At 47.0% G+C, this 24,616-nt stretch overlaps 1 protein-coding gene across 1 annotated transcript; it reads right to left on the reverse strand.

The window, feature by feature from the left end:
• Window positions 1–19,770: 19,770 nt before the first annotated feature.
• RTP2 (receptor transporter protein 2) lies at window positions 19,771–22,254 on the reverse strand. The gene is made up of 2 exons (XM_036243742.1): window positions 21,985–22,254; window positions 19,771–20,284 (listed from the first exon to the last, which is right to left on the reverse strand). The coding sequence occupies exons 1-2, from the start codon at window positions 22,146–22,148 to the stop codon at window positions 19,771–19,773; spliced, it is 678 nt and encodes a 225-aa protein (XP_036099635.1). The 5' UTR covers window positions 22,149–22,254.
• Window positions 22,255–24,616: the final 2,362 nt, after the last annotated feature.

A 24,616-nucleotide genomic window follows, 5' to 3' on the forward strand; every position in this document is an offset into this window, starting at 1 on the left:
ACACAGACAATAGTGTGGGGAAGGCAGGAGTGGGGTCAATGGGGGAAGAAATGGGGAACATCTGCAATACTTTCAACAATAAAGATTTAAAAAATAAAATAAATAACATTTTAAATGCCGTTTCTTTCTTAAAATGTGGAGTTTACATTGGAAAAGCTCTGGCTTGTGCGTAACGTGAGAGAGAATGCAGTGCCGAGGACATTTCACAGGCTGTTGGGGAGGAAACTTGTTCTTCAGTCGCTTCTGCTACTGGTTTGCCCTCCTCACTCTGGACCTCAGTTTCTCCATCTGTAAAATCAATTCACTCAAATTTTTTCTCTGCACTGCTTGAGGTATAGCAGTGAGCTAGATAGAGAAAGTCCTAGTGAGGGAGACAGTAAAGACATCAATCAATCAATTAGTATATGTTTAAATTCATAATTATGAAAGCAAGGTATCGAGCATGATGGTTAAGGAGAGACCCTTCTCAGGAGGAATTATTTGAGCAGAGACCTGAATGAAGTGAAGGAACTAGCCATGCAAATATCTGAATAAAGACAGTTTCTTGTCAAGTAGAAGGACAATATGTGCAAAGGCCCTGAGGTGCAAGCAACAAGATAAGAGACCGCAATAGATTAGAATCAGACAGGGCTAGGAGATAAGGTTAGCAAGGCAGGCAGGGTCAGACCACACTGAACCTCAAAGGTTGTGGTAAGGAAACCATTGGAGAAATTTAAACAAGGGATTGAGGTGACTTAATTTTTTTAAAGTAGTACCTTCTGCTAAGTAGAGAACTAATTGTAGGAAGGCAGGAGTAGACAGAGGAAGATACTTTAGGAATCTAAAAACCATTTAAGAGAAAAGAGGAGACAGGATGAAAGGGACAGATTCTTCCTTAAACACCCACCGCCCAGCTGGTTGGCTTAGTCTAAAGGCACTTCATACCTTCCAAACCAGGGCCTGTCTATGGAAGGGGAAGGGCCTGTGGCTGGTATTGGGCACCTTATTCTCCAGATTAGTTCAGGCAAGAGAAGAGGATGTTTGGGGCTGGGGGGGGGGGGGGGTAGCCATGAAGGAAGTGAGGACTGGCTAGGTCTGAAGGTTATTTTGAAATAGAGTTGACAGAACATTCTGATGGCGTGTTTGAATACTGAATTGAGGAAATGAGAGCAACTGATAACATCCTCTAAAATGCCTCCAAGACCCACAAATTCCTGAAAGTACAGGAAATAGATTTCTTATAAAGACTTTTCCTGGACTTTTTGCAAATGGAAAACCTTTTAACCTCCCTGCCAGAAGACAGTGAGGATTGTGGGCAGTGGAGAGTCTGCAGTGGGGAGAGCCCTGTGGGTGTCTGAGCCCCTGGACTGCAGTGCTCAGTTTTCTCCTGCTTACAACGGGCCTGATCGTCCTTGCTGTGGCTGAAGTGTGATTTATGAGCCATCTCAGACAGTGTAAGTGAGAGGGCTTGGTAACTCATAAAATGTGATAAAAATATGTTGTTGTTGCAGATGGAGGCAGCCGGCCCAAGCCAAGGGGTGACGTTCAATGAGCCGGCCTTTTGGAGCTGGAATGGCCCTGCTGATGCTCGACCTGGCGAGGAAGGCAGGCCTTCCTGACCCTGGGGACATGTAGGTATGATTCGAAGGTCCAGGAAGATCTCTCCCACAGAAATGCAACAGATAAGTGCTGAACATTTTTTTTCTTCATTGATTTTAGAAAGAGAGGAAGGGAGAGGGAGGGAGAGAGATAGGAACATCGATGAGCGAGGAGAACATTGATTGATTGCCTCTTGCATGCCCTGCACCGGGGATTTGGCCCACAACCTGATCATGTGCCTTGACTGGAAACCAAACTGGCGACCTCTTGGTGCATGGGTCGACGCTCAACCACAAAGCCACACTGGCCAGGCTGGTGCTGAAATGTATCAATGAGAAAACAGTCTCTTCTTTTCTGTATACTTTTTCTTGGAGACATAGCACATTAAAACTTGGTAGCTATTAACACTTGAGTATGAATTCACTTGTTGAATTGTCTTCTAGATTTATAGCTGGCTAACGAAGGTCTAGCATTTACTTAAGGTTTGACTTAAGTAAAGTTGGGAGCAAGAGGTCATTTTGAAGTAAGTGACCCACCCAGTAGAGGGCAGACGTTTTGGCGAGTGTTACCAGGATGGGGCAGGCTATGGTGAGCATGTGGACTTCTTGCTGAAGGACAGGGGTCTGACAACACTATAGGGACCTTTCCCTCCATAGCAACATCACCACCACGGAGCACAAGAATGAAAGCTCACAATCCTCTACAAGCTGGATTTCAGCTGGAAGAGTCCAGGTCACCCTCCTCCAACCCCTACCAGAGCTGCTGGTAGTAGAGGAGTCAGCCTTCCCTGGCAACAAAGTCTAGCCTAACATGACTGCACGGAGTAATGCAGAGTGAAGGAGGTGATGAGGGCAGCCCACGAGGGTGAATGTATCCACGAGAAGGGCTGGGCATGATGTCTCTGACCTGATCTCTTGCAGCTGTCTTCTGTCTGGTCTCCATCCTGTCACTTTCCAGCTCAGCAACGCTGGATGACTCCCCGGTGCCAGACAGTTCAGATGCAAACACAGCAGCCTGCAGTCACGTTTCCTCAGACTCTCCTTCCTGGTCAGTCTCACTCTGTGTCATTCCCCGTATCCCCACCTTCCCAGTCCCCCAGTCACCTGCTTTGCCCTGTGCATGCCCTGCAGCGCCCTGTGTCTGTTCTGTGTGCACACGCTCCTTCCACCTGGAATACCCTTGACCCACCTCTGACTGTTAACACCATACGACTTACTCTAAGATGTCTCTAGGAGCCTCTCTTTTAGAATCCATGTGGCCCTCTCCTGTGTCCAAAAGCGTGTCCTTTCTGCCCTTAGCAGAGACCCACACAGATCACTTTCTATTTCTGTGCCTTGGAAGTCTGTATGCCTCACCCACGAGAGATTCACTGAGTAGACACTTTGTCTCAGCCATGTTTGTATTCTCCTCAGAGACCATAAAAATGTGAAGCACAGTAGCTGCTGAAAAATAACGGTTGGGTTGGAGACGAATTTCTCTTCTTATATGTGAGGTCTCTATGGGTCCTATGGGTAGGATAAGCATCATAAGCTTCAGGTAACTGAGGACTATGTCACTTGATTCCCAATCCTAGTAGCTGATACATGTAAGAACACACACACCTATTGATCCCTTGGTCATCTCTGAGCTTCAGAAACAAACAAACAAACAAACAAAACTGAACATTGCTCAATGTCATAATTCCTATGTGCTTGACTAACTGAAGTTGGCATATGATATGCTAATATAGTCACTGAAGATGTAGGAGTCTTTACATCTTTTGAAGGACTAGGGAGGACACATCCATCCATCAACCACAGCCCTGGACCTATGCCCATGGCACACAACAGAAGTGAATAACAGTGCTACCTTACTCTTTGCAGTGCCTCACATGTGACTACGTGTGTTAATATCAACCAGACAAGAAAGTGAAGGCCCCGGTCACGTAGTGTAGCTGGGCTGCCGTCAGAACTCTCTGCCACTGCACCTTCCCTCTCTGCAGACATGGGTAAGGAAACTGTGGCCCTAGTTCTCTCTCACTTTCCCTTTCTCTTTGTGGGTCCATTAGTCTCCCATAGCACCCCACTTGTTTATCCGTGACTTCTGCTCAGGCCTCCTCAGTGAAAGGAAGTTCAGCTGTGCTCTGCCCCATGGGGCCATCCAAAGAACATCTTCCAGGTCTCCTTATTTATCTTCCTCCTAAAAAAACATGATGCTTCCTTGTCAGGTGGTAGGACAATGTGTGCAAAGGCCCTGAGGTGGAAATGTGCTTGGCACATTCAAACATCAGCAACAAGGTAAGAGAACCAGAACACACTGTGAATCAGGGAGGGCTAGGGGATGAGGCCAGCCAGGCAGGCAAGGGCCAGGCAACATAGATCCTTGAAGGTCATGGTAAGAAAACCACTGAAAAATTTTGAGCAAGGAATTGACCTGATGTGTTAAATCTGAGGTCTTCCATGAGCTATCCCAATGCAGTTGGCAGAAGAGAAATTGTCTTGACCGGCTGGGTCTAGAAAAATAGGGCCAGAAACCAAAGGCCCTGTCCCCTGGGTCAGTGCAGAAGAGATGGCAAAGCTCCTCCTCGGAGTGACCCTGGGACCTCCACTTGGAAACGGAACGATAGAGGCAGTGTAATCACAGAAATGCCTTGTGGAGTGAACGTATCTCTACAACTGCTTCAATCCCCAACTCAGACTTGCGAGGATTAATCTAGACTTCCGGGTCTTCACCCTGGCTCTTCACCAGGATTGCCTAGCAAACATTTTAAAAGCACAGGTGCCTGGGCCCCAGCTGCAAAGCTTCTGATGCACAAGCTTGTATGGCCTCTTCTCCCCTCCTCGCTCTTCTCCTCATCATCTCGCTCACGTTTGCATCTATTCTCTGGCTCATATCTTCTTTTCCCACTTAACTCCAGCTCTTCTTTTTTCCCATCTCACCTTTAACTTGAGCACAGTGGGCTTCACTCTGCTCCATTGACTCTCCTGATATTACCCCAAGAGTTGAGGGCAGAGACAGGACTGAGGCCAGAAGGGACCCATCCACAGAGAGGGCCTTCAAAATCATCGAGTCCCACCCGTCCAAGAGAAGGGGAGGGATTCAAGGAACCTCACAGTGCACTTGTGTCATGGACAGAATATACACAGAATGGAGAGAATCAGAGACTCTTTGTATAGTCTTTCCATGGCACAAGTGCACTGTGATGTTCCTTGAATTTCTTCTGGCCAAGTGGTTGATATCAAGTTACAAGATGACCCTGTGCGGTCCTCTGTGTAGCTCACAGTTAGCTCGAAGCAAAACCCCACTCCCTGACAAGAGTACTATCCTACAGAGAAAGTTCTGGGGATCAATGCGGCAGGCCTTTTCCTTCCTGTCTCCATCCCTTTCTGATGGTGCATGTCCTAATCCCATGAAACAACCGGACCTGCTCCACCTGGCGGAGGCTGAGGGTGGCTGGCTGCTTCAGCACGCAGGACGCGCGGCTGTTAAACTGAACTCTCTTGCCCTCTGCTGGCCAGACTGTAGAAGACAGCCTCAGTTAAAATAGGGCTGGATTTTTATTCATTTCTTCCTTTATTCCTCCAACTCTTTAAAAGCACTCACTATGCAGAGAACACTGTATTTGGTGCTGCAGTTGCAAAGAAGTACGCAAAAAGAACCTCTTTCTGCAAACGTGCGATTATTGAACACTTCGTGCCAAATGCTGTGCTGGGGATTAAAATGAACAAAACTCAATTGTTGGCTTCAAAAAGAAGTGATCAGGCAAATTATAGAAAATTTTATCTGGGCTATAGAATCAAAGAATTAGCAATAGAAGGGACTGAAAACACCTTCTAACACAGTGTCAATAATTATAGGCTTCCAAAGTTAGGTCTAGAACCGCCTCAGACTACCAAGTTTAGGGAGGGAGCATGTTACAGGGATTCTGCTTCACTGAATGGGATTCTGCCACAAAGTTTCAGAGAAACAAAGAGTTCGAAGGGAAAACACCATTCGAAAACTGCAGTTCTAATACAAATGGTCCTCTTACCTATAATCTGAATGTCCTCCAGCCTCACCAACCTATACTCACAATCAGCATCATATTTGTGGCTGGTCTCAGAGTCACTGACTTAATCACCTTTTTTATCCACACAAGGTCTCGCCAAGAGGGAGCAGGCTCCCAAGGGTGTCTGATGTATTGAGAGCTCCCTCTTGTAGCTGTTCACTCCTTTGCCACTGTGTGGGCCACAGCATTGTTTCCAGTGTTGTGCCCAGAACCAAGGACGCTTCCCTGAATCACTGCTCTCTCCATGATGCTCTAAATGCTACACTGTGATCTCTTAAACCAGTGGCTTGCAAAACTTTTGACTGCAATTTAACATAAGAAATATATTTGACGACATAATCCAATGCACGCACACACGCATACACCTGCACACATGTTTCTCAGAACATACATACTTTTATTACTTGCAGAAAACTCGGGTACATTCTATTTCTTTTTCTCTTGAATGCTGGCTGTGACCCACTAAGTGAACTATGACCGCCTACTGAGTCACAAACCTCACTGTGAAACGCACTGCCCTGGGCAATGGCCATGTGCACTGCTCTCTGCCTGGACCCCTGGGATGTCCAAGCTGCTGTGCAACACTGGTGGGGTACCAGCCAACAGGCCCTGCCGCCCCAGGGCTGGGCTCGCTTCTCCTCTCCTTTCTTTCCTCAGCCTCCCATCCTTGGAGAGAATCTCACTGCTGTTTTAACAGCCACAGCTTATGCTATTAAGCAGCAAGGCCCCTGGCTGGTAAGACAGCCGGTCCACATTCTAACCCCTAGCCCCTGTGAATGAATGTGACCTTATTTGGGGGAGGGGGAAGAGGTCTTAGCAAATATAATTAAATTAAGGATGTCAAGATAAGATCATCCTGGATTATCTGGGTGGGCTCTGAATTCAAAGATACTCACAAAGACAGCAGAGAAGACAGCCACATGAAGATGCAGGTAGAGATCAGAGTGATGCCATCACAGGGCAAGGAACGGAAGGAGCCACCAGAGTTTGGAAGACGAGGGAAAAAAGAAATAAAAAGAATAGAGCTTTTGGAGGAATTGTGGCCTAACTGACATTTTCATCTCAGACTTCTGCCCTCCAGAAGTGCAAGAGGATACTTTTCTATTATTTAAAGCCATCAGTTTGTGCTTATTAATTTGTTACAGCATCTGTCAAAAAGGAAGAGACTAGCTAAACCTCTCCTGTTCCTAAGCTCTAAGGGGACCAGACAGAGCAGTCACCCTCCACAGGAGGGACCACTCCTCCCCTTCCAAACCTCAAGTGCCTGTACGGAGTCAGTTTCATCGGCCAGATGTTTCTTCCAAAGGGTGAATTCTCCTAAGGGGCTCTAGAATCTCTTCTTGCAACGTGGCTGTTATTGTAAGACCCCACCCCACACCATCTCCTTCTGACATACAAAGCTTGATCCACCAAATCCTAACTATGGACACAGTAGAATTATTTTCCCCAGGAAGTGTCTCAATTTTCATGCAATGTACATCTGTTGTTGAAACTGGAAACCAAGCTTAGCATGGTGCTCGGAGTGGTGGCTGGGTGGGTGTGATGATGAAAGCCCAGAGGAGAGAAATGATTTGCCCAAAGCCACACAGTGAATTAGTTAACAGGTGGGTGTTTATCCGAATGCTGACAACATACATCTAAATAGTTTCAGGGTCTTCCCCAGCATTATAAGAAATATGATCCCCAGATAGATAAGGGCAAACCTCCATTCCTCATGCATATTTTCTATCCACTGGGCTTTCAGCCTGTTTCTATCACCATCTGCTTCATTTGCTGGAGGGGGATCACGGCTGTCTCCCTTTGATCCTACCTCTGCACTTCCCACCCATGAAACCTTTCTGATTAATTGATGAAGCAATGCCATGCCTTGAGAGAAAATGAATTCTTGGCTAAGCAACATTTGACAGCAGGAGTCCTGGGGAAACATGTGAGCTTTGGGTTCCTAATAGCACTGCAAAGAAACTGTGTTCCTAGTGCCAAAGAAACATGAGGTGAGCGCTGGTCCCCTCCAGTCCCGAGATTGCACACCCATCTAAAGCTGTGCCTTCCACGTCCGAATCCTCATTTTCTTCTTAAAAAGAGACCAGACGTTTCTGCACAGATTTATTCTTGGTCACTCCTGAAGACTGATGGAAACCACATACATCCTGTTCTTCTGGAAGCCACAACACGCAGGGACAGACCCATACGTCTGAATGATTCTGAAACCAGACTGTCAGTAGATTTTTTTTTTTTTAATTACCCCACTGTCTAGCAATAGTTTGTTTGCATCCCTGGTTTTTCTCGACAGCAGAGACTGCGTTCCTATGTTGGTTTACCTAAGATTGTCCCACACATATAAAATCTTCACAACATGCTGGTCAAATATTGAATAAATATTGACCCTAATGCCAATCAATGTCTTTAATTATCGTAATTACACAAATGACTTCTAAACTTACCTTTTCTCTTTTCATGTAACCCAGCCCTTCAAATTTTTTCTACACTGTATGACCTGATCCAACTTGTACAGACATATCTGATCACATAATTACCTTCCTTCAGAACTCCAAATGCAGCCCGGCCAGTGTAGTTCATGGGTTGAGCATCGACCCATGCACCAAGAGGTTGCCAGTCCTATTCCTGGTCGGGGCACACGTCCAGGATTGGGCCCAAGCCCCGATGAAAGGCATGCAGGAGGTGGCCAATCAATGTTCTCTCTCATCGATGTTTCTACCTCTCTCTCTCTCCTTTCTTCTCTCTCTAAAATCAAAGGAGAAAACTCCAAATGCAAGTCACCATCTCTTAAAAAAAAGTCCTCACTCTCTACAAGGTTCTTGAGGTTCTCAGGAATGTGGTTCCAGCTACTTCAGTTTTATTTCCCACTGATGCCCTGAAATGGCCGTACATGCCAGTCTCTCTCGATCTGAGCGTCCTGCCCCGTCTCTCGGCCCGTCATGCACACCCAGGTCCTTCTCTCAAAGTCTACTCACTCCTCAGGGAACGTCTCCAATTTCATATTTTCTAGAAAGAAGTGAATCCAGGTATTTGGGGACCTAGAATGTATAGAACTTGGTGTGAGGCAGGGTTCTCTTTAAGAAAAAATAATACAAAATTATGAATGTAAAATTCTCTCCTATCATCATAGAGATAGCTTAATAGGGATTCACAAAACAAAAATATTGAAACTCACTGAGCACCAGGACTCTAGAATAAGTGTGCTGAAAAACAGCCAAGCAGAAGGACTGTAAAAATAAATGTAAAATGCTTCTCACACTCCAGAAATTTACAATGCGGCAGCAGATATAAAGATAAAGATATGCTAACAGCTATCACACAAGAAAGTGTGAATTTATTAAGTATCAATTCAAGAAATAGGCTGCGGGACTGTGCCGAATAATGCCCTTAATTCTGTCTCCAGGTGTTTGAGACAGCTTCTTAAAAAAATGGCGTTTTTATTTTTATTTATTTTTTATTTTACTTGAAGGAAAGAAATAAGCCGGCTTCGGGCAAGGAATGAGAACCAGAGAATTGCAGGCTTGGAGATCTCTGTGCTGGAGGGCAGGGAACAGCAAAACACAACGTGTTTCGAGAACACCATGTAGTACTCTGCCTGCAGCTCCAGTACAGACGGAGGGGCTGGGAGACTGTGGCTAAGCTCAGCTCCCAGTGACCAAAACTCAAAATAGCAGTGGGTGGCTTTGAAAGCAGAAAAGTTTATTTCTCTCTTGCGTAAAATTCCTTGTTGATATTCGGTACCAGATCATTTCTATCTTGTTCCTCTGCCATGTGTGGTCTTGACCTCCTGATCAAAGACAGCAGCATCCATGTTGAGATAGCAGGACGGGGAAAAAAAACCAATAAAAATGAAGAGAGCAAAGGACACGTGGTTATTATCTGTGGAAGGTTGCCTTTTCCGAAGACGACTGTGACAATATCTCCTATTCCATATGTTCTTCCTTACAATGTGCCTTTCATACACCTCTTATTACAAGGTGAGGTCTTTGCCTCCTGCTTTTGAAACTGGGCAGACTTTGTGACTGTTTTAATTAGAATATGGTGTTACTGGTACTAAGTAATTGCCAAGCTAAGTACTAAAAGACATTTTAATGTTTGCTTTCTTTGCTGGGATACATGTTCTTGAAGCCTTCGGTCACCAGGACAGTCTGCCTGCCCGAGGCGGCCATGCTTTGAGGAAGCCCAGTCATGTCAGGGCTATGTGAGGGTTGCCCAGCCAGCCCTAGATGCTGCCGCTCCGGCCACTGCCTGTCTGCATCACCGGAGAGACCCAGAATCAAAAGCACTCGGTTGAGTCCTTCCCACATTTCTGATCCACAGCAACCATGAGAGATAATAAAATGATTACTGTTGTTTTATGCCACTAAATGTTTTGTTAAACAGTAATAGATAACCTAAATACTGTCTTTTTAAAAAGTTTCCCCAAAACTTTTTACATATAACTTCCGTGTAACATATCTTTCGGGCAGAACTTAGTCCGGTAGTCATACCTAACAGCAAAGGGGTCTGAGATAAGTAATCTTAATTCTCAGGGCCATGTGCCCAGCTAAAACCCTATTACTATGGGAAAAGGGGACAGCAGATTTTAGGAGTAGCTGGTCTACCACTGCTAGGAAAGGAACTCCTTAAAGACTAGAGATGTATAAATACAATGTGCTCATTTAAAAAAACTAATTATTTAAAGATCATCTAATATGCATCTAAATCTATATCAGTTATTTATTTATAATCATCTTGTTCTAGTGAAGATTCAAATTCGTTTACAGGAGTAAATTTTTTAAATGAAAATTAGAAGTAGTAACTTTAGGTTTAAGGTGGTAAACTCAGCCCGTGCACCTGCTTCCCAAACCTTCCAAGCCTTCCAAATTCCCCCTGAGATGCAAAGTAGGGAGAGATCTGTATTTACTGGAAACCACAGATGTTACATTCCCGAAACTCTTAGAAACGGGAGTCCACCATACTGGCCGTCATAACAAGACTGGCTGTGGACCGATCTGTGGATCTCCATATGCAAACAGAAGCTGACCTTGGAAGTAAGAGGAAAGACCCTTTCCCGACCCTAGCAGTTTGCGGGGGAAGGGTCTGGAGGTGAGGGCAAACGAAAGGACAGTGTGGATGGGGGCGAATCTCCATCCTACCTCTGGAACTGCACCAGGTCCTCAGACAGGGAGCATCTGGTCATTGCACTAATTTCCAGATTAAGTTAGCATGAAATATAAAGCAAAGGGAGACTGTCCCCTAAAGTCAGCTCCTCATAAAGTAGTCACACCACCCAGTCAGAGAAACAGTGCTCCTACCATCCGATTTACAACAAAACATGGGAAAGAAGTGTTTTGCCCTGCTCCTCAGGCTATGCAGGGCGGCCGTCTGAGCAAGGCCCACTCCCTGCCCCCTTGGCGACCAAGTTTCTCTTCTAGTAAAGACAACTTTGGAAAATATGCATTTCTTTCTTACTTTGGCTGAGACCACATAATTTGAAGAGACACAATACAATCTCTAATAAAACTCTCCCTAGTTCTCCTGTTGTGAGCATCCGAAAAGAATCATCATTAAGCAGATAAAAAATTATAGTTCAAACACATGAAAACAATCTAAAGAATCAGAATAAATGCCTCCCTCCCCCCACGGACAAAATTACGACATGAATAATAAAACAAACAAACAAACAAAACCTGACCAACTCTAGCTTGAATTCTCTATAAGATTTGTGAGGTTATTGCATCAATATATATATTTTTTTACCAGATCAGACAATGTAAAAGAAAAGATACATTAGGTTGATAACATCATTTCCTCCACCTCAATAAATTCAGAAAACATTGAAACAATACTTATCAGATTTTGAGAGGAATGAAAAGTAAAAGACTGTGGTCAGAGAATGTAATACTCGGCCGAGTTATCTGGGGGGTAGCGGATGAGAGCAAGAGAAGCCATTCTGAGACAGGCAGACCAACCACCTGCCATCTCTGAAAATAGAACTCACAGAGGTACCTCACATGAAAGAAACAAAATGAATCGAAATGAAGAACTCTCATTGGAGTGGGCTGCACACAGATGGTGAAGAGAAACAAACCTGTAAAATGTAGGAGATAGCTTCTAAATTAACATTGTGAAACACAATGCATATGTGTTTCTTGGAAGAGAATGTGTAAGTTATGAAGTATTTTATTAATTTAGTGATAAAATACTAGATTATTCTAACAAAACTGGAAATTCAAGTTGGCAGGGAAGTGGGTATGCGAAATTCCTTCCCATCTACCAAAAGAATGAATAGCTTATGTAACATTCATGAAATGGATGCAAGAATATGGGTGAAAATATATATTCTAAAAATCCAAAGATAATCAGTAGTGGAATAAATATTTGTTGCATGACTTTCTATGGGAAAAATTATTTTTAAAAATCTAACAATAGTGCCTTGGCCGGTGTGGCTCAGTTGGTTGGCACATCATCCTGTACAACAAAGTGTGTGGGCCTGGCCCCTGGTTGGGGCACATGCGGGAGGCAGCCAGTCAGCATCTCTCTCACATGAATGTTTCTCTCTCTATATATATCTCCCTTCTTTTCTCTAAAATCAATTTTTAAAAATCTAACAATATGTGTTTAAAGGATTAATAGACATTCAAACAGAAATAATTTTTATATGTAGTGCTTTCTTCCTAATTTCTAAGTAAACTGCATATATATATATATATATATATATATATATATATAAAATTTAATCCTAAGATTTAGAAACACCTTTTTAAAATTTCCAAAAACTTGAATTTTATTTTATTTTGATTAACCATTTGGTTTTCACAGTTAAATATCTCACAGCCAGAAAAAAAATCTTTCTGCATATTTTTGTTTTATTTTTTGAGTTCATTGAGACATCCGAGTACCCCACAGACATTGAAGAAGAGATACATCAATTGTCAATGCCCTTCAGGCAATGATCACCAGGAACACACGTGTTACTGGGCCAAGCTGGGTTTTCGGACTCATCGCACTGACTGAGACTGCACTCTGGAAGCATGAAGCAACTCAGAAGAGGATGTTAGAAAGAACACACTGTAGCACTAGGGCATGTATCAGATGGGCAGAGGTTCCTGTAAGTGGGCTTTGCCCTGAATTGGGTGACACCAGAAAGTAAAGGTAATTCTATGTGGGCATCTTAATAATTCTTATCTAGAAGGTGAGAAGACAAGAACAAGGTAAACTCTGTTATGGGTAAAGAAGTAGCAGAGACTAATATTGGCCAGGATAGGGGATATGCAGTCATTTTTGAGTTTGGGCTATGTTCATGCTTCTATCTGTATTCAGGAGTGGTCTTACACCTGCCTTGATCTAGCATCATCCCAGAGTGGTCTTATCTGAGGTTGGTTCTGTGGAATTGTTTATGTTCAACAGGAGAGCACCATGACCACGCTGTGAGTGCCAGGCCAGCCCCCAGGCATCATGGGCTGCTTTTATCTTTCTCATCTTTTGCATAAACATGTTTATATATGAACATGCACATACACGTACACACATATAATTAAAAGTTTTATATATTTCATTTGACTAAGAAGATCTATTCTTGTTTAATAAATGTATTACATGTAATGGATATTGAAATCTATGTATTTAAGTCTTTAAGGAAGCAATTCCTTTTTATTGTAGTAATAAACAACAAGGAACAAATCAGCAAAAATAAAATTCATCTAGACTATAAGTGTTCTCAATTAAATTCAACATGCATGAACAACTGGGATCGGAAACAAACTGCCTACTTTCTTTCACTGGTTAATAAATTAGTTAATTGGTTTTATTTTCAGCATTGAATAGACAAAGCTTTCTGTGTTGTTTGATTGAAATTATTCGTGTTTTGACTTTCAGTTCAAATTCTCATCATCTACAGACCCCTTGAAGAGATCATTCACTTCTATGCCTAAAGTGAGAACTAAGACTATTCTTAGCTACCTGAATGAAAAGGAGAGATGGATGAAGAATCAGAATGAGGAGGGGAAAACCGACTGCTTCTCTTAATAGATACACAGCGCCCGGGACAACATGCACAGTCATTCAGATATTCATAGAAGGCACGAGGGTAGGATTTCTGCTTAGCACTACCTTTTATTTTTATTTTTGCTTTAAAAAACAAGTTCTAAAAATGACAATAAAATATTTATTGTGCTCCCTCCTCACTCCTTACTTGAGCCCCAAACAGTTGTCTTCATCCACCTCCAGCCTCCCTGCTTTTCCTGCTTATTTCCAGCCAGTGCTCCAAGTTCCCCTGGTGCTCCGGTTCCCCTGGTGCTCCGGGTTCCCCTGGTGCTCGGGTTCCCCTGGTGCTCCCGGTTCCCCTGGTGCTCCAGTTCCCCTGGTGCTCCGGTTCCCCTGGTGCTCCAGTTCCCCTGGTGCTCCGGGTTCCCCTGGTGCTCCCGGTTCCCCTGGTGCTTCAAGTTCCCCTGGTGCTCCCGGTTCCCCTGGTGCTCCAGTTCCCCTGGTGCTCCGGTTCCCCTGGTGCTCCAGTTCCCCTGGTGCTCCAAGTTCCCCTGGTGCTCCAGTTCCCCTGGTGCTCCAGGTTCCCCTGGTGCTCCCGGTTTCCCTGGTTCTCTGGGTTCCGTTCCCCGGCCTTCTTCCGGTACTTATTTACTTCCGCTTCCTACACTTGAAGCATCTTCCTTTTTCTTCACTCAGCCTGGGATGCACTTAGCCCTCCGCCAGCCCCAGTCTTGACCTTCTGACCACTTCTACAAAACATACTCCCCCATGACACCCCTCCTAAGAGGCCGTTCCCACCCCCTCAGCCCTGAGGTAGGATGAGCACACATTGTGAGCTTCTCCAAGTCAGAGGGTATGTCTGATTATCTCTGCGATCCTAGAACTTAAGACCAGGAAGAAAATAGAGCACAGTAGATACATGTTGACTTATGGGTGAAAACTGAAGGAACATAGCTGTACAGCCATGGAACATACCCCAAGCCGTTTCGTTCAGGTGGTAATGGGCTTATACCGACTCAGTCCACAGTATCGTTGAACTGGTACCCAGATCTCATGAGTCTCATCAGCATCCCTGGGCACTCCTCACTATCCTTTTCACCAGACATCTGCAAACAACTCCCAGCCAATAAGCAGTGGGAGCCGCATTTGCTTTCACCACAGTGTAAAACCAGCACAAAGATGCACACGGGTTAGAGAGTTCTGCTTCCTTGTAACACCTATAACTCAGATGTGGTTACAGGATACATACAGAAACAAACAAACAAACGAGAACAGTAAGAGGCCTCTCTTGACAGGTCACACAGGCCTCATGAGGGGTGGGGAACAGATACTCATTCCACATGACAGCAACAAAGTTTGTCAGCACATGGTTAATTTCTACCCAACTACCTACAAGAGTCTCTCCTGAACCTCTGCTAGCAGACAATTTTTGCACATTTTCCAGACAGCTCTGTTTCCAGGTTCCTAGAAACCCAGCTTCCCTCTCTGTCTTCAGGTACTGCCTGGAGTCCAGCTCTCGCCTGGATGTCAGCCGGTGGCTCTGCCCTCTGGGCCAAGTACTGTGGTCCTTGTCCAGACTCTGACCTGAGTCTCAAGATATATAAGGTATTAAGCCCATACAGGCTTATTTTATTTTATTTATTGGGGCAACATTGGTTAGTAAGATTACATAAGTTTCAAGTGTACAATTCCATAATATATTGTCTGTATATTGCATTGTATGCTCACCACCTAATGTCAAGTGTCCTTTCATCACTGGATATTTGACCCCCTTGACCCAGTTCACCTCTTCTGTTTCCCATCTGGTAACCATGATTCTGTTGTCTGTGTCTATGAGGTTTTGTTTGTTTGTTTGTTTTTTCCCAAACAGGCTTATTTAATTCTTTATTTCTTGGCAGACTGGGCTTCTGTACCAGATTAAAACTAACCAGCTCACAAACCTTACACAACTAAACACCTCGTTAAGCCTCAGTTTCCCCTCAGCAAGTGTGAATAATCATGGTGCCTATTCCTTGGAATTAAAGAGAAATTACACATAATAGCTGGCACAACGTCAGCATTTTCTTCACTTCCTGCTTGGGAGTATCATGTGAAATCTACACAAGCTGGGGGAACATTGCATCCAAGTCAAGAATTTAGTCAGTCAACCATTCTAATTAAGCAGTTCCTTTGTGCCAGGTCCTGGGGAGAGACGATGAGAAAGATGAAAAACAAGGCACGGTGGTGGTGGCAGACACATGCAAACAAGCGTGGCAATGCAGTATGATCAGACAGCGGCAGAAGTAGCCTCGAGGTGGTTGGACCCTAACGCTGCCTGGGGCTGTGAAAGAAAGCTTCCCATGGGAGCTGCTGCTCAAGCTGGCACGGAAGGAAAACTCCTGGACGCCAGGTGGGACGCGTGTTCCAGGGGAGTCGGCAGCACAGCCAGATGAGCACTGGCTTAGCCCGAGCAGCAGGGCCACGCCGTGACTGAGAGCTGAAGTTCTGGAACTGGAGACACCCTGAATTCCAACCTCAGCACTGCGCCATAATAACTGGATCACCGCGAACCAGTTTCTCAACCTCTCTAAACCGCAGCCATAACACAGAGATAACGGTACCTGCCTCAAAGGGTAGTTTTCAGAATTAAATGAGACAATGAACAGAAAGCTCTTAGCACAGCGCTTCACACACAGTAAATTGTTGCAATAGCAAATGTTTATGGAGTGCTTTCTCAATAAATCTTCTGCATCACTGTTATCTGGGAAATGAGATGTGCCTGACTAATGAGACTAGGTTCTACCATCAGCAGGAAAGAGCCCTGGAAGAGTTTATGGAGGGGAGTCAGCTGGTCGTATCTGATTATTGGAAAATCACCTCGGGATGGTGGTAGAGGGGAGGGTGGGCTGTCAGGGAGGATCCTACAGGCATGATGATTACTAAGGAGGCTACAGAGGCAAGGGCCACCCATGATGCATTTGGGCAGCAGTAAGCAGAAGGGAAAGAAAGGAGACCAACCCCAGAGGTATTTGGGAAGACAGGGTGACCGATTCATGCTGGGTGGGCTAGGGTGGTGAGAGAAGGTCAGAAAATAACTCCCGGATTTCTGAGAAGTGCAAGGAGCAAGTCTGGATGGCAAAATAATGAGATCAGCTCTGGTTATGCTGAGGGTGCTCCTAGGAGCAGGTCAATTGATCTGGGGCTGGAGCTCAGCAGAAATGCTTACAGGAACTATAATGACCAGAAAGTCGTACGCGGTGAAAACGTAGGTCGTGAATGGGTGCCTGTTACTGAGGGAAAACCAGCACAGTCAGATACTCCCCGGAAACACCAGAGTATAAGGGATGGGCCAGAGAAAGGAGATCGCAGTGGAGAGAAGACAGAGGGGGAGACTGAGGAGCGAATGCTGTCGGGGCCTTTCAGGAGAGGACGCGAAACCCAACGGCAAGACCAAGGCAGACAGACAGATGGAAAAGTGGCTGGCAGCAGGGCAATGAGCTTGGGGTGAGTTTCAGGGACATAGAATTGAGACTTCCATGAATTAAGGAGAAAATAAGAGGCAGAGAGAAAATAATCTCCTCTTTTGGAAAACTTGGCTTTGAAGGAATAAAAAAAAGTACAAGGTGACAGAGAGGATGTGGAGTCAGGAGAGGGTCATTTTAGTTCAGTATGAAAGATACAAGTGTGAGAAGACTGAACTGATAAAACAGGAGAATATGTTTGTCTCCTGGAATTTTTCTCGGGCCTCATCTCATCTCACCTACTCACCATCACTTCCATTTTCAGTGGCTCTTCATCCCTCAACTCCCCGGCCTCACCCCAGAGGCCTCAGCTTTTCTGACCCACTTGAGGCCTGCCCCTCCCCCTTGACACAATCTTGGCAGTCTTCCCCTAGCCCCACACACCACAATTTCAGTAAGAGATGTTGTTAATGTCATTTCATCCCAATCCTGTCCCTTCATGTCCCTTTGAGACCCGCAGGGTGGACCAAAGCAAGGACAGACAGTCTTCTGGAGACCACTTGATTCCTGGGCTTCTGACATTTATCTTCCCAGAAGCCACCGTGTGTCTGCACTTGAGCAATGCCCCACAGGCACATACTCTGTACAGCCCGGCTGAGCATCCTCCATAACTGACAGAGGTGAGCACTCTGCACAGGCCCAGCCGAAATCCTCCATAACTGACAGAGGTGAGCATTCTGCACATGCCCAGCCGAGCATCCTCTGTAACTGACAGAGGTGAACACTCTGCACATGCCCAGCCGAGCATCCTCTGTAACTGACAAAGGTGAGCACTCTGTACAGGCCCAGCGAGCATCCTCTGTAACTGACAGAGGTGAGCACTCTGCACATGCCTATTCATTCACAAACGCTCCAGCCTGATGCCAGTCCTGCACCCCTACTGCACCCAGCCAGACAGAGGTAGATCCTTCCAGTTGCCTAGCTCTCTGCAGGTCCACGGAGGAGTCTGGACAAGACACCAGAAGCCCCTCCCACAGCTGGAGAAGAGCAAAGCTAGCCTGCAGATCCAGTGGGCAGTGTGACATGGTGCCCAAAGCTTTCCATCGCTGCTAACATGTCTTGCCAGACACCAGCCTTAAAGCTCATCTTCAGTTCTCAGACCCCGCTTGGAGTTGATGCTCTAACAGTGGGATATAGAAAGGCATGAATGTCAGGGAACAGTAAGAGATGTGGATAGGAGAGTTTCTGTTTCCTATTGCAGACAATAGTAAACACCGGGTCATCTGATGCCAGGCCATGAGTCAAACTGCCCAAGTCACAGCTGTGCCTGGGAGAATGCGCACAGCAAATGCATTCCCCCTAATGGGGTGGTCTCATGAACTGGGCAAAGGAGCAGGGCTTGGGAGACAGGTGCTGTTGTCACTGCTCATGCTTCCCCTCAGTCATCACCTCCCCTGCATGGAAGTTCCATCTGGAAGTTCCACATCCACAGATCTGCCTTAACTGCCCCTTCCCTCATGGTCCCAGGATCTAGGAGAGCTATAGGATCTGCTACAAGGTATTTTCATACAGGACAGAGTGTCACACATGATACTATATCCTGGGTAAGTAGGGGTGCCACAGCTCACACATTTCTGCAGAACACAGGAATGTGTTCTCCAAACCCCAAACCAAGACACACACACACACACACACACACCCATCAGCTTGCAGTGAATTTCAACAGGTCCTTCTGCCCAGGAAATAAGTTTAGGCAACACTGCGACCCACAGATTCCTATCAACTGACAGCCAGAAGCACAGACATTACATATTTATTTCTATGTCTCTACTGCACCCTGTTTGGCTGTCCCTGCCCCCAGATGGCTTCATGCGCACCTACCTCTCATTTTCTGCATCCACACACATTTAAGTGGGGATTTCAAGTTCGAAACCAGTGCTTTCCGATAGAAATTTATGTGAATATGTTCCACACCTGCACAGTGCGATATGGTAACCGCTGGCCACATATGGCTACTAAGCACTTGATATAGTGGCTTCTGCAACTGGGGGGCTAAAATTTAAATTTTATTTGATTTAAATTAATGTAAATGATCACGTATGGCTGGTGACTAACACAGTGCACAGAACAACGCTAAATAATTCCAACCAAGTAGACTCTAGCACCAGAGTAAAAAAGTGAGCCTTTCAGGCTCTCCAGGGGCCAAGGTGCTGGGAGGCAGGTGCTGTCTTCATTGCTCAGGATTCCTTTTGACCATCGCCTCCCTGAATAAAGACACACAGCCACACCTCACCTGGGATATCCCGAGGCTGGGTGAAGACACACTGATTATTGATTGAAGATGCATTGGGCAGGGCCACTGACCTCTCTAAGGGGAACCGTGGCAGGATGGTCAGAAGCAGCTGAAAATGAGCTTGAAAATGAGGCAGGGGCAAGACGGGGCCTAAAGGGGTCCTAATGGGGTATGGGATACGGAAACGAATCAAGAAGCAGGGTAGAGATGGAAGTGGAGAGATGTCCCCTCCCTGTAGGTTTAGTACCCTTCTCCCCTTCCCCCATCACTGTACATTTTAGTACAGGGACCATTAAGTATCTCCTAGATTACAGCAAACCTCTCATTCTGCAGAGTAATACACCAAGGTCTAGAGAGGTAGCTGAGTTCTCCAGTGTCATATATCGAATCTGTAGCCGAATCAGGACCAGAGCCGTGTCTTCCTCACTCTCACCCGCATGCGCCATTCTCCACCCCAACAAGCTCCACTAAAGGAAGACAGAGCTGCGGAAGGAGACCTGCAGGTAGACAATGAGCAGGCAGAGAGAGGCCCAGAAGAGGCACCAGCGGAGAGAGAAGAAGTTGTAGCCCCAGCCCCCCTGGCCGGCCGCCTCGGAGGCCCCCGAGGAGGTGCAGGTGGCCTCCTCCTGCAGCAGCTTCTGGCGGGGCTTCCAGTGCACGATGCCCTCCTGGCAGGCCTCGCAGAACTCGCCGCGGTGCTGCCCGCTGTCCGGCCGGCTGGCCACGTGGATGCGGTACTGGCCGCCGTCCTCGCCGTAGCACTGCTCGCGCAGGCTGGTGATGAGGTTGTCCACCAGGCTCTCGATGTTCTCCTCCAGCATGCTGGACTCGTCCAGCCGCGCCGTGCCGCACTCGTAGCACAGCTGCTTGAAGACGCGCATGCGCACCGAGCCCGTTCGCTGGGCCCGGTCCAGGAACATGTGGAAGAGGATGACCACGTGGGGCGACTGCCAGGTGTGCCAGCACCAGGAGCAGTGGAACCTGCGGGGATGGGGGAGAGGGACAGAGAAAATGGGCCTCCCTGGTAGCGGCGGCTTGCGGTGTACTAGTCCGGAAAGGAAGGGCCCTGTGTGCCTGGGCCTGCAGGTAGAAGCAGAGTGTTTCCTGCCCCCTGGGTTCCTTGTTGCTCGAACCAGCCAGCTCCACCTCCTCTTGGCAGGCTCCCGGGAGGGGCCTGGAGCAGCACAGCGTCCTCAGGAGTCTAGCAAGGCAGCCATCTGGCTTCCAGCTGTGCTCTCCAGCCTGCCTCCTGCGCTCCCTCTAGTGGCCCCGGCTCCCCCAGTGCACTTAGGACATGCACCTGGGTGCTGCACAGCGGCTACTCCCTGATTTGGGCCTTATTTCGCATCTGAGAAACGCAGGGTGATTGTGCTCAATAAGGAGGGTTAGAGCTCCTGAGACTCTGATAAGGGGGAGGGCCAGCACGTCTCGCTCAAGCATCCTGCCTGCTCTAGGAGAAGAGGAGACTCCTCTAACTGCCGAGCACAGACCTCCGAGAATCCACAGGTTGGTGGGGTGGATGAGCAATAGCCCAGCAGGAAGTGGATTGCCTACAGAGTTTGGTCCCTACTCCTCCACAGAGGATACTGTCTGTCCCTTGACAAATCATCCTCAGATCCCATCAACCCTGCAGTAGAGACTGGACAAGTGGATCCTGCTCTGCATCCCCGTCCACATACATGCAGATGTGAACACTTTCCATGTTGTCTACCCTGGGCTCCCAAGAGTCCCCACCTCAGGAAACATGGAGAGAAGCGGGCGGGGGCTCATCTAGCCGAGCCCCAGTCCATCAGCCCTCACCCAATGCTTTCACACCTTCAGTGATGGAGCACACATTACCTCCAGTGAAGTCCTTCCACCCCTAGATGAACCTCCCACATGCCCCTGTTACAGGCTTTCAGGCAGTCAAGGGTCTACTGGGCTGAGTCTGCCCTCGCTGCTGAGCCTCTCTGGGCCCTCGTGTATGATGACCCTGAAGGACCTCTGATGAGGGACTCAATTCAATCCAGAAGATGCCACCAAGCACCACACAGCCCAGGCTGTGGTGTAGAGATGATGCCAAGTCTGCCCCTGAGCCCTGCATCCCACAGACAACATAAGCACAAGACAGTGCTTAGCACAGCCCAAGCAGGGTTGGCAGAGAGAGCAGCCCGACTGTCCTGAGTGGGGAGAGCTCTTATCCCCATGCTGGCCAGAGCCACAGGGAACAGGTCCCAAGTGTCCCAAGGCTTAGAGGTAGAGTGAGCCTATGCACAGAATAAAGACGGAGCAGCAGTTCTTCACCTGGCCTCTGGCGGAGACAGACTCCCCATCACTAAGCTATGGCTTTCCCTAGTGGACCTCATGGCCTCCTCCCTTCAGTTCCCAGCACTCTTTATGAAAATAAGAAAATGCTTAAAATGTCAGAGATTACAGGGGCATTGAAGATATTATAGCTCTTCAATTACCATAAAAAACCGAGACCCAAAGACAGAACACAACTTGCCGAGGTCACTCCGGGAGTCAGTGGAACACTTGGGATTAGACCCAAGGCCTCTTTGACCTACCTTGCAGTTACTTCTCCACCCCCTACACTGATCTGACACCAGGATGAGGCTCCATGCATCTCTCTGCCTCGGCCTGGAAGGTCCCCAGGGCCGTGTCAGAGGCTGCTGCAGGGCCCTCTTTTCTGGGCCTCTCACCTGCCTGAGGCATGCAGCTCCAGGTACTGCTTCCAGCCAGGGGCCAGCTCATTGGGCTTGAGGTTGGGGTCCATGATGATTTCCCAGCTGTCGGACGGCTTTGCTACCTCCATCTTCTCATAGAAGACTTTCTTCCACTCACAGGTGGTCAGGCTGGTAGACATGGCCCTGCTGGCAGGGATGGGAGTTTGAACTCCCCCTGACTGAGAACACAGAAGTAGCCCAGGTAGGTGCAGAGCAGTTCAGTCTCTGTGGTCTGAAAATCCTCATCATCAGGACCAGGAGGAAATAGGACCCAGCAACCTCCTTTGTCACCCTGGAGCCTGTTACCATGGCAGCTGGGCAGGGTGCCAAAAGCCAGGACTGGGGAGAAGAAAAGTCTCAAGGGAGAGGTCGCAGGGGCCCTGAGCTGAGCTTGGGAGGCAGAGCTGGGTGTTGACATTAACTAAATGAAGCTAGGAGGGTGGGAGGCTCAGCCCATACCAAACACACCCTGGCCTCCAGGGGCCTCCAGGAGGCAAGGACAATTCAGTGGCCCTGCTTCACCCTACATGTCTTCCAGGCATTCTCCACATCATGTGCCATGGCAACTCTGTCACCCTAGGGAGCCAAGGAGAAACAGGGATGGAGAGCCTGCAGCCCCCCTGCCCCAGATGTGCTGGGATCATCATTCACCATGTGCCCTGCCAGGCACTAACTGCTTGACTTGCGTGCTGACCAAGATGGGGATTAGTTCTCCTTCTTCCAGATCAGGAAACTGAGGTTTACACGTCTCTAGGTAGCTCATCTAAGACTCAGATCCAGGCCTTCCAAAACGAAACGCATTTATTCATGTATTGCAGTACTGTTGAGTGCCTGATGCATCGGGACCTAGAAAGAAGTAACATGGTCCTTTTGCTCGGGGTGATCTCAGACCAGTTAGGGAGATAGAAAGTAATTTAACCTGCTGTGAAAAGCACAGTAATAACATTTTAGATTCATAGAGTTATAGAATTGTTAACGCTCATATTTGGTTCCTGTTCCCAGGCCACACTGCGGCAGCTCCGGGAGGAACAGATTTGTTCTGTGTTGCAGGTCCTGCTGCCTGTGCTGCTGCTGACAAAGGCCAGGCAATAGAGTACCCACAGATCCCCCAATGCCTAATTTAAAGACTGCAAGGACTAGGAGGGCACTTGCCCCCAAATTTGCATAATCCAAATGAATGCACAATCACAAGAGGGAGGGAAGAAGCCTCCGCAGGGAAAAATCCAGGCTGTTTGGCAGTGTACTCCAAGTCTGCCCCAACATCTATGTGGCTTTAAGATCCAGTGACTTCCCTCCGTGGGGGGTGCTGTGCTGCATGGCACCTAAGGCCTCCTCCACCTGAAATCATCGCATGGCTCTTTAACCTGGAGTCGGTCCCCAGACATGCAGAGGCAGAATGAAGATCATGCAGAATCGGGAAGGGATGCTGGGAACCAGGAGGGCAGCTTTCAGGGCTGAGTTTCTGATTTGGCACCTGCGCCCAAGTGGTTTGTGGGTGGGGTGAAGTCGGGGAGCAGACGGTTGCATTTTCTCTGGGGATGGGAAGTGTTCTCTACTAGCCTCGTGCTGACGACCTCAGAAAGGATAAAACTGTAGCTGAGAACCCTTGACCAAGAGCTCTGGAAAGGGTCTTTATTTTTAAACATCTGATTTCTTCATTGGATTTCCTATCTCGTACTCTAAGTCTCTTGACTCTGAATTATAACATCTGAAGTTCAGAGATGGGAAATGACTTGGCCAAGGCCTCAGGACTGCACTGCTCACACCTCACTGGGATCCTCTCCACAGTCGGCTACCAGCCCAAGTGAGAGGGGGGACCCTTAAGTTCCCAGGATTGGAATGAATTGATGAGCTTATGGCCCAGCCTAGAAGGCCATGCCAGGAGTAAATCACTGAGAAATACTCTTCCACTGTTCCCAGAAACAATGACAAGAAAAAAAAAATCCCCAAAAGATAGAGAGTGAGAATTGTCGGGGTTTATCTGTTTGTTTTTGGCCAAATGATGCAATCCCCCTTAGGCCTAGTATCAGGTTTAATGTCGAGTGGGAGCCCTCTGAGCAGGGACTAATGTGAGTCTTCTTTCTGTACAACAGCCCAGTTTTCTCTAAAGAAAAACAGGTGCTTGTGAAACAGTCAATGAACAGTTACTACCTCAGTTTTCTGCAAATCACTGGCGGCTCCCGAAGCCACAGTGCAAGTGCTCACCGGGTAAAACCCCCGCGGCGGCCGCGGCACAGCGGGCGGCTTCGTGATCCGTTGCTGCCGTGTGTTTCATCCACCTAACACGTTTTACACCAAAGGAATTTCTGTTCCTTTGTAAGATAAAATACTATGGACCTATATTCTGCAAACAAAATTAGCAAAGGAGAGAGGGATAAAAGAACTAGTCCCCTCTCGATTTGGAATGTGGGTTAAGAAATACTTTTGTAAAATGTCCATCATTTAAATGTTACTTATTAAAATAATACAGAGAATGTCAATGTGGAGCCTAACATGTAAAAATAATGAAGGGTTGGGGGGAGGAATAAGTAGATATTATCTGGGGGTTTAAAAAAACTGTATGAACCCTTACCTCAGAGATTTCAACACATGGTCTTCGGGGGGTGCA

The sequence above is a fragment of the Molossus molossus genome, unplaced genomic scaffold (genome assembly GCF_014108415.1).
Source record: "Molossus molossus isolate mMolMol1 unplaced genomic scaffold, mMolMol1.p scaffold_m16_p_5, whole genome shotgun sequence".
In the NCBI taxonomy this organism is placed as follows: Eukaryota; Metazoa; Chordata; class Mammalia; order Chiroptera; family Molossidae; genus Molossus; species Molossus molossus.

Coding starts and splice junctions, on each gene's coding strand:
- RTP2 (XM_036243742.1), bottom strand. CDS start 22,148: ATGTCTACCAGCCTGACCACCTGTGAGTGGAAGAAAGTCTTCTATGAG. Junction 20,285..21,984: donor GAGCTGCATGCCTCAGGCAG/GTGAGAGGCCCA, acceptor CCATCCCCGCAG/GTTCCACTGCTCCTGGTGCT.